General features: G+C 34.1%; 1 protein-coding gene across 1 annotated transcript; it reads left to right on the top strand.

Moving 5' to 3' along the window:
• The first annotated feature begins 525 nt into the window (after positions 1-525).
• LOC107649435 (olfactory receptor 5M11) lies at positions 526-1488 on the top strand. The gene has a single exon (XM_016423637.2). It carries the CDS (start codon positions 529-531, stop codon positions 1486-1488), a length of 960 nt encoding a protein of 319 aa, XP_016279123.2. The 5' UTR covers positions 526-528.
• Positions 1489-11176: the final 9688 nt, after the last annotated feature.

The raw sequence follows: 11176 nt of genomic DNA on the forward strand, positions 1-11176 counted from the left end.
ATGCCATACATACTAGGATTTTGATGGAAAATAATAATTTATATTCCCTATTAAGTTTCAAATCCTTGAACTCTAAAAGCCATTATACGTTTTGTGATTTAAGGACCTTAAAGATATTAGTATTTATTTTTGTGTATTTTATATGTGCTTGTGTTTAAGTATGTTTGTGTGTGTGTGTGTTTGGAAGACATGAAATATAAGAGAATGACAATCTGGAACACAAGAGGATTTTGGAAATTTCTTTAAAATAAAAGGTGGTGTGCTTTAATGGATTAATACCATATTTGGAGACAAAAGCCTTTCATGAAATTCCAGATGCTACTACTATTTCATATTGATAGGTCATTTATTTCTTAGGGGTCTCAGTTTACTTCACAAAAAACTGGTACAAAATCACTTACTCTCCCTTTTTCTTAGGATTAATATGAAGAAAATACTTTATAAAATGCAAATAGCATTATTAAATGATCTTTGATTCATTTTCCATCAGTTTCTACTGATGTCAGAAGACCACAGAGACCCAGAGAAATGTTAAACCAAAATGGAAGCACCAGAATAACAGAATTCATTCTCCTTGGACTCACGAATCGTCCTGACCTCCAACATATCCTGTTTGTGGTTTTCCTTGGAATCTACATTGTCACCCTGTTAGGTAACTTTGGAATGATCATGTTAATCAAACTGGAGCCCCGCCTTCATACCCCCATGTACTTTTTTCTCACAAACTTGGCTTTTGTTGACTTGTGTTATTCTACTAATGCAACCCCCAAGTTGCTGGAAATTTTTTTATCTGAAAGGAAGACCATTTCCTTTGCTGCTTGCTTTGTTCAGTGTTATATTTTCATTGCATTACTGCTCACTGAGTTTTACATGTTGGCTGCCATGGCCTATGACCGATATGTTGCCATTTGCAGCCCACTACACTATAATGTGAAGATGTCCAGGAGAGTCTGCATCTGCCTGGCTACTTTCCCCTATGTCTATGGCTTCTCTGATGGCCTTCTGCAGTCCATCCTGACATTCCGCTTGTCCTTCTGTAGATCTAATGTCATCAACCACTTCTACTGTGCTGATCCACCTCTCATCAAGCTGTCTTGCTCTGATACCTATGTCAAAGAACATGCCATGTTCATTTCAGCTGGGTTCAACCTCTCCAACTCTCTGGCCATCATTCTTGTCTCCTATGCCTTCATCCTGGCAGCCATTCTTCGCATTCGCTCTGCTGATGGAAGGAGAAAGGCCTTCTCCACCTGTGGCTCTCACATGATGGCTGTCACTTTGTTTTATGGGACTCTCTTCTGCATGTATGTGAGACCACCTACTGATAAAAGTGTTGAGGAATCCAAAATCATAGCTGTGTTCTATACTTTTGTGAGTCCTGTGCTGAACCCACTCATCTATAGTCTGAGAAACAGAGATGTGAAAGTGGCTTTGACGAATGTGCTTAGGAGGAATGTACTGAAGAAGATGGTTTCCAATATGCCATAGACTCTACTTATTTGAATTAAATATCCCTGTCCTTTGAGATACTGGATGACTAAAGTGTTTAGTGTGCCAAAGTACCAGTTTCTATATGAGAGACAAGAATTGGACACAAATTAAATTATATGAAAATATTATATTTGTTGTACATTTTACCTTATTTCATGTTATATTTTCAATAAACATCAAGGAAACTATCTTAAAAACATCTCTGGGAGATATCCTAGTGAAGAATATTCTAAATGCACATGGGGCCTTTTCATCTTTGATATTGCACTATTAATATTCCTAAAATGTGAGTCTGACTATGGCAATCCCTTACTTATAAAATCCTTTGGCTCTTTATTAATTCTAGAATGAAATGCTTGATTCTGTCTGTGGGATTGAAGGTATTTAACAATGTGTCTCTAATTTGTTTTTCCATATGTATATAAAAATTCCCTTGACCTATTTTATGGTTCAGCCAAACAATTGTGTTCCTGTCATGCTATATTTTATCTTTTCCCTCCTGCCTGGGAAATCCTAACTTTTAGGATGCTAGTTTCCTTCAAAGCTCAGTTCAGGCTTTCACTTCTCTAGAAGAACTTTCACAGTCTCCTGAGTTTAACTTTCCTTTGTCAAAAGATATTTATTATTTATTTCATATATGTTTTGTATAATCAATCAGTTCAGTCAGTCAAGTTAGATTCAATGAGCATTATATTAACTTCTGAGACTATAACTACAACTAGAAAGAAATATAGTCCCTACCCTCAAGTAGGTCTCCTTTTTTATAGGAAGAAAATAATTAAAAAGACGTGCAAAAGAGAAATGAGATATGCCTGGCCTGGGTAGTGATACAATCAGGGAAAGAGGTCATAAGAGAGCAGAGTATTTCAATATGTACATTCTAGAGTAGTGCAGAGTATTTCAATATGTAAATTCTAGAGTATGTATGAGGCTTCAGGATAAAGAGGAAGGACATGGTAGAGGAAGTCTGGAATGAAAAATGGAAAGGAAATACATATATAAATACATGAATATAAGCACACAAATGCACATATGTATATATTCATTCATTAGTTCATATATTAACCTATACATATATGGAAATCAACTTATATACACATGTATAAAAATTACATAATTTTATTTATACATGTGTATATAAATAAAAATCTTAATAAACCTAAAAACTCATTCTTATATAGAGTTAAACTCATTTATATATAAATGTACATGTACATATATATGTATCCTCATATTGTTTTCCCCACAATAAAATATAAAATCTTTCAACTCTGTCTTCTGAGCACTCAGTACAAGACTTAATAAACATTGATTTGAACTGAACAGAATAGACACTTGAAGTTCCTTTTGAAATTTGCCATTGCATCATTCTATGTATCTGAAGACTTGTTCAATGATGATCTTTTTCATTGAAAGGATGGTCCAGGATATATTTTGAAGGAGTATATCAGAATATGATGAATTAAACTAAAGTGTAAAATAGTCTAAATCCACTCACTTGAAATTTAGATAAACAAATAAACTTTATAATGTCCCAAATTTAATCCATTGTTTATAGAAAATATGATTCTATCAATTATTATTGCCCTCCGGAGACATTTGCCTAAGTGACTTGATTTTTTTGAATGGGTTAGAAATGTTTATGGGAAAAGGGCCTTAAATTGCCAAGAAAGAATAAAGCCATACAATAAGACTTATTGAACATTTCTTTGGAGTCTTAAACAAAAGCTTATCCTTTCTCAAATGTAGATCTCTCCATTCTCAGAGTAGTTATTTTGTCCATTAAGAATAAGTTTTCTGTTGTTTTTATATCTTTTAAGAAAAGGCATCATGTGAATGTATAATGTCTAAATGGAAGCCAAGACATGCTCAAGGAAATCAATGAGAATTGATAGTAACTCTAGATTCATGTTTCACATGCAGAACAAACATTAGAAAACTCTGATTTGGGAGAATTCTGTTCTGGCCATTTGGAAGCCATTTTATAATATTCATACAGGTGTTGTCACAACAAAGAATAGCTTTGTGAAATTTCAAGCATTATAAAAGTTGGATTAAAGATTCTTTTAATTTCTTTGGATATATAGTTCTATTGATATAGGAGTTCCTTCTACATTTTCAAATTAAGACTTATTCCTAACTAATCATCATCTGTGCTTCTTATACCTGTTCTCCATGAATTCAGTTCTATCTAGTTTATTAAGTATCATTTAATTTTCAATTTTATATGAGAGATATTTTGGTAATGAGAGTACAAAGTAAGGAAGAATACAGGTCTTACAACCAAGGAATTACTATTCTAGAAGCTACCCAATGGCTCAAGTATCTTTTTCCAAGATTTCAATACCTCACAAGTACAAGTACACCACTTAGCCCTTGAAGTTATGACACCATTTTGTTCTCTATTTGACTGACCTATCTTCTTTTTTAATCCTATATTTCTAGAATCATATCTATTATGTCAATTCTTTCTCATATGTCATCCTTAGTAATATTCTAAAGTATACTTAGAACAATAATAGAACTACCTATAGTACTTTCACTGAAAATTTATTGTAAGCTTCAAATGAGATTAAAATGGATAGTGCTTGTCAGCTTAACCATACATAATCATTGGCGGCTACTTTTATGCTTACTTTAGTAGATAACGACATATGTGCCTTCCCAGGCCTAATGAATGTAATTTTTCTCAAGTGTTTCCTCTTCCTACAGATTAAGTAGAAGATAAATCAAATCCATAATTCTTTATCATCCTGGAATAACTTTACATTTTTGAAGACCATGCCAAAGGGGCATATGCTTTAGGATGTCTTTCCAAACTTGAAAAGTGTTCTGAATCAATCAAATGAGACAATATGTTCAGACAAACTAAGTTTGGAGATGCTTATAACCTAAAGTTAAGATACCAGAGCATATATTTTTTTCAGGTATAATGGTTGAATAAAATAAAAATCATTGGAAAGAAGGGATAATTAAGTTTTCCCTGGTGAAGGGAGAACGTTCACCTAAGAAATAAAAACATAAAAAAGTAAAATAAACTTTGTAAGTGTAATTGGGGAATGAAACATAAACAGAAGGTCTAGAAGAGATGTGCATAGTGAGAAGAAGCAAAGGAGGGTAAATAGAGGCAGGTAATCCCCCAAATGAATAGTAACCCCCCATAAATTATCACAAATTGTCTATTAGATTATACATAATGGTGTAAGGAAATGCATATCCTACGCATCAGAATCTCTTTCTTCTAATCATAGCTCTGACATTAATCCTATATTTCACCTTGTTTGAGATACTTCTTGTTTGGTCTCAGATTTCTCACACATTAATGTGAGATGATTAGATTCTGTGATGTCTAAAATCCATTCCATTACTAATGTAGGATACTTCTCTGTATCTGGGTACCTGTTTCACAGTAATGATCTGTTTGGAATAAAATATGATCCATGATGCAATCAATCTGAAGTTATATTTCAGCTAACGAGGTCCCAGACAAACACTGCAAAATTTGTTTTTGAAACAACCCTACTTGAAATAAAATCAATTTATAAATTTTACAACATTACATAATCTAAATCAATATTTACAGTGAAAATAATTTCACCGACTGTGATTTTTCTCTGAAGACATTTACCCAAGTGACTTATTCATTTTTTGGAATGCATTAAAGAAATGCTTCAGGGAGAAGAGCTTTAAATTACCCCCAAATAAAAAAATAAATAAAAGCAAACCACCTGGATTCACCCAGAAGACATTTGGCACCTCTAAGAAGAGGCTCCCCTTACTCAGGTGTGCTTGACATTTGGAGCATCAGGTACTTCCCAATTAGGATTCAGCTTTACAGTTAACTGGCCTGTTTTCATTTCTTTAAGGCATCAGGAAGGTGACATTATGTGAGAGGGGAAGATACCAAAATAGAAGCTTAAACATTGTGGAAGTAGAAATGAATGAGTGTAGCTGACATTTCTAAGTAATTTATAAGAAAGTCTGCAAACACTTGAATGGGAAATACTGTCCTGAAAGATGTAATGGGCATTCTACTCTAGAATTATAACACTATAATCTGTATAAAAAGGAATTATTATTATCATGCCTGACACTGAGTCCTTATACTCATAACCTGGCAATAAAATAGCATTGATTTATTTGAATTAATAAATTAGGAGACTATGCAGACACATCTTTCTCAAAAAAGCAATCTACATATAAATGATTGAGTGTCATAAGAGGGGAGGGATTCCAGATATATAGTATATTAAGACCCTGATGTGGATTAGAATGTTAGCAGTTATAAGGCACCTAGAACATAAAATGTCATAGTCTCAAGAAACTAGAGAAGATAGAATCAAGAATGTCAGATTTATGAGAAAATGCAAAACCTATCATTGACAGAGAAGGAAACACTAAGTGTTTTGAAGTAGAAGAGTGGATATTCTTGGAGATCAAATAATCATAGATTTAGAGCTGGAAGAACTTTTGAATTCATTTTGTAGATGAGGAAAACATTTAAGAAACAGAGGATTTGTTCATTATACTATGTCACACAGGTAGCCAGTGAGAGCACAAGGATTCAAACATAGACATTCTCTTTTTAAACCCAGTTCTCTCTTGATTGTACTTTGTTATACATAGCAGGAGATTTATATAAAATCAAAGCACACATGAGACTTCTCCCATTTTGTCCAGGTTTAAGTCAAGTGTTTGAGACCAAGGTCTACATGCATAAGTGCAAAGCTAGGCAATTCATTCTCTGTTGGGTTAGGAAATGATGTTCCCCTTATTGTGGAACTAATATCACATTCTTGTGCTTCTGATTATTAAAACTAGAAAGAGACAGATTTATTGGACCTGGGGAAAGAAAGCTTTTCACCAGCTGTGAAACACTAATTCCCTTCCAGGCTTCCAAAGTGATGGACAGCATATATTTCTGATTAATGATTATTGCAAGGGGTAGATTATGGTATGCTGGGAAGGAATTTTGGAGGCAAGAGAAGTCTAAGTGAAAGCTCAAAATAACTTAAAATTAATTGCCATAGCCTCTAGCTGTGTGAACCTGATTAAATCTCTTAACTCACTTTTTTCCAGCTATAAAATGGGGATAATAATAGTATTTACATCCCAGGGTTGTTGTGAGAATCAAATAAGATAAAAATTATAAAGTGCTTAGCACAGGCATGTAGGATGTACCAATAAAGGTTAGTTGTATTTTTATTATAATTATAATTATAATTATTTTTGGAGCTTAGGTCTTCTGATTCTAGATCCAGTGTTCTTCTTACTATAATCATAACATCTTTTGTTGTTATGATGACTGTGAGTCAGAGGTGATTTAATGAAATCTATGACCATAGATTTTGAGTTGGAAGGGACCTCGCACAACATTTATTCCAACTATGGGTATCTTTTTAAGATATTAGCAAACTGACATCCAGTGTGGTTGTTATTCTTTTAAAGTCACATATGTATCAAGCATTAGAGTGAGGATCGAACCAAGACTGTGTGAAACTAGATATTGCTTTGCCCTCACTGTTTCCTAATGTCTGTTATTTTGATGTGCTGAGTGGATAGGAACTGGTATGAAAGTGATCAGGATGGAACTTGGAAGATTGTAGAGTCCTGTTTTCTTCATCTGAATGCTTCGAAATGAACAAAGGAGATGTGAGACCCAGAAAATGTATTGCTTATAAATACTGTTTGCCCCCCCTTTGGTAGTATGTGTGTGGAGTGGTAATTAGTATTTTGATTCTTTTTATTTCAAGAAGCTCATGATGTCTATTATCTGATTGGCTTGTAATATCTGAGACTCAGTTATATGGGAATTTAAAGTGCTGCTTATGAAAATTGAATGACTTACCAAGGCCAAAATGCAATATTTTTCAGTGACGACAGGACATTATCATAGGCTGAGACAGAAGAGTGTAGACAATTTGGGGTCTTGAGGAGAAAAAAAGAAGATATGGAATAGTTGCTAGGTGGATGAAATAGTGGACTAATGCAGATGAATTGAAGGATATCAGTGCAATGGTAAGAGGTCAATTGACAATGATGCCATATGCTGATCACAACTTTTCCACAGAGAATCATTCTAATAACAATATTAATTCATATTCATAAAACTAGAGCAGTTAGGTGACTCAGATAAACTATAACACCAAGCCCATTCTACTGTGGATTTGTAGCTAGTATATTTCTAACTCAAGTGTTAGTCTTTACATTTGTTTTTTTTATAAAATTTAACTTTATTCCATTCATATCAATTTTTAGTAAATCAAGGTCTTCCACAAGCTCCTGACTTTGTTATATAATAGATTAGTTATCATTACAGATTTTCCAATATGAAAATTATATAAGAATGCAATGTCTGCTATTATCCAAGTCATTTGCAAAAAAATGCCCTGTGCCAAAGAAAAATCCCTGGGAAACATCACTAGACACTTTCCCATAACTTGACATTGAACAAATGGCTACTTTGGGCTTGGCCACTGAACTCCAAAAATAGATCTCTGATCTTATTAATATGGATTTTTTCTCCAGTGATGTGGATTCCAAATGATCCATTCCTGCCCATTCTGTGGAGTTCTTGTTTATGTTCTCTACTAAATTTGTCATAAAACCTATAATCAGAGTGGGGAAGTCCTCATTACTGTATCCTACAATCACAAATATCACAGTAGAACACCTTGGTTATCAATCCAATTCCTTAGGCACAGGTATAAATGCTTCCATATTTAATAGGCCAGAAAGACTCAAAAAAGAATTTTCTTTTCCTTTTCAGGGAGGTGAAGAGGTTTGCTGTCTCCAGGAACCTGAATGTCATCCTTTTTCAGTTCTTGAATGAGATATCTTAAGAAGGACATTGTGTGACTGGTGAAGGAAAAGGTTATTCAGGAAAAAGGTATGGTTAGTAAAGTGGCAGATGCCATGGACTTGAAAATTCTGAGGGTAAAAAAGCTTAAAAGGTAGTCACATATCTCTGAAGACCCTATTTCTAAAGACTTAAAAGGAAGAGAAGCCTAAAATGGAAACATAAAACAAATCCTTGAAGATACCTTCAGGGGAATAATTACAATGATTATCTGGAATGATTGGAAAATGGAAAAAAAAAGTTCAGGTGTGTTGACTCCTAAAAAAGAGGTAGTGGGCTGATATAAATGTGAGATCACTATAATCTTTATTACCACAATTAGAGATAGTAATATAATCTATCTTTTCTTCTAATAGAAAAAGAGGAAGAAAGGTAAGTGGAATAAACATTGACATCATATGAAATTGATGATTTCTGACATGGATTGACTCTTTTAAAGTCATACAGCTAGTGAGAACACCAAAACTGAAACATAAGTGCCCAGGATTCTAATATAGAATTATTTCCATTACATTACAGTATCTCTAAATACAAGTATGTGCAAAGTGTAGAAAGCATTCTGTGCTATAAACTAGGGGACCTGAGTTCCAGGCCAGTGTTTATTATTAATTATTTATATGATCTTTGAAGAGTCAATACTCCTGTAAATTGATCCTATGATCCTACATGAGATCCAAGGTCTCTACCAATTCTACAATTTTATGCTTCTATTAATGAATTTTGTTTGTGAATGCATGTGTGTGTGCGTGTGTGTGTGAGAGAGAGAGAAAGAAAGAGAGAGAGAGAAAGAGAGAGAGAGAGAGAGAGAGAGAGAGAGAGAGAGAGAGAGAGAGAGAGAGAGAGAGAGAGAGAGAGAGAGAGAGAGAGAGAGAGAGAGAGAGAGAGAGAGAATCACCTCTTAGGCCCTTAATAAATCCTCCATGACTGATATATGGATCATCTACCTATATTGATAAAGGAAGAGAAGAGATGAGGTAATTTATTGGCATTTTATTTTGAATTTTTTCACTACAACATTCAGGGGAAATCTGGTGTTGATATCACCTGTGAAAAGGTAACCTCTAATTGAAAATGTAAGGAATTGTAAGACATTCTAACATAATGAAGCATAATTGGCCAGAAGCTTGCCTGTACATTTTTGAGCTGAAGGAAGAAAAATGGGGACACTTTCCTGCTAATATCAGCTTTGCCTCAAGGGCCTACTCCCTCTCTTACCTAAATCTCCTAAAAGTTTTGAGGCTTCATTCAAAGCTCTTTACTCCTATAGGAGATATTACAAAATCATAGCCTATTGAACCTAAAAGGGACTCTTTTGAAGCCCAAGTTTTGCATGTAGTCTAAATTTCTAGCCAAACATGGAGCATTTTGCACTAGATTTTCAAATAGGTAGAAAGTAGATTGATGTTGGGATAAGGGTGAAGTTGGTTTAAGAGCTTTGGAGGAAACTACTTCAAGAGAAGTTCATGATTCCTCAGGACCAACCATAGATAAGGACTGAAGATCTCTTAATCCTAATCTGTTGTTCATTTCACTATCTCTGTCAAGAAAAAAAGATTTTCAGGATTTAGTGTCATGGAAAAGGGTTAATTATTTTTGAGAAAAGAGAGACCATTCTAGTAAATCTTGCTTTTACCTTCCTTGTTACCCCATTTTGTCCTTTAAAGCCTAACATAAGCCATGACTAACCAACAGTCAATAGTGGCTTGTTGAAGAATTGTTATATCCAGCAATGACTTGAGATCAATCAATTAAGGTAGACTCTATCTCATTCTGACTTTGGTATTACTATTGCCCTTTTGGAAGGCTGCCTCGCCCAGGTCTTCCTATCTCATTTCACAGTATGAACATGAAAAAGGCATATGTATGGATGGCAGGAAGAAAAGCCTTATAAGTAGACCAGAAATATGATACGAAAATAACTCCAAAAGACTATGTTTCATAGAAGAAAGGCACAGGAAGTTTTGAAAACAGGAAGACCAGAGATGATATATCTATCACATATCAATCATAAGAGCATGAGCAATAACTTAATCTCTCAGTGCCCTAGGCAACTCTGTAAAAACATGTTTTTCAGAGTTTCCCATCTCTATGCAGATAGGAAAGGATCATCCAGGGAGTACCTCATATTCATATAGTGTTTTAACTCTTATTTGACCCTGAGTATATTTGTAAGGTAAGGAAAGGAGTAAAATTATAAATATGGGTCTTGATTCATGGTACTTGTCCAAAATAACTTAATAAGTAAAAAAAATTCTGGCATGTATATGCATGTTGTCTTATATCAATCCAAAATATTTTGCATTATGTTGTGCCATCTCTCATTAGTATAAAGGAATGATTCAATTATAGAATTATGGTAGATACAAAGAGGTAAAGCTAGGTATAAAAAGGATTCAGGAAGAGCAGTTAGGAGCTCACTCTGAAAATCTATTAACTAGCAGTAAAACCTTTGAAAAATCACCTGACCCTATCTAACCTCAGTTTTCTCTTCCTATTTGCTTCCTAAGGTCCACTCTTGCAAAATATCTATCATTTTATGAAGATATGGTACCCCAGCAAACATAAATATAGGTCAAAGTCAGAGAATGTCAGAACTGGAAAGCACCTAGGAAGACTTCTAGTCTTACCATTAACTAAATAATAATCCTCTCTCAAAAAGCTGACTTTCCTATTTTGGATTGAAGACTTTTAGTGAAGAAGAATCAGGGATCTTTTAAGGTAGCCTTTTAAAAGTTATGAGAGGTATAACTTTTAGAATTTTTTTCTTTATGTCTGTTATTTCCTCTATATTGCTATGGGGCTGATAGAAATAGGATAGGAAAATTA

This window comes from Monodelphis domestica, chromosome 6, assembly GCF_027887165.1.
Source record: "Monodelphis domestica isolate mMonDom1 chromosome 6, mMonDom1.pri, whole genome shotgun sequence".
Taxonomy (NCBI): Eukaryota; Metazoa; Chordata; class Mammalia; order Didelphimorphia; family Didelphidae; genus Monodelphis; species Monodelphis domestica.

Bases quoted from the DNA above. Each gene is read 5' to 3' on its own strand.
- LOC107649435 (XM_016423637.2), top strand. From the start codon at position 529: ATGTTAAACCAAAATGGAAGCACCAGAATAACAGAATTCATTCTCCTT.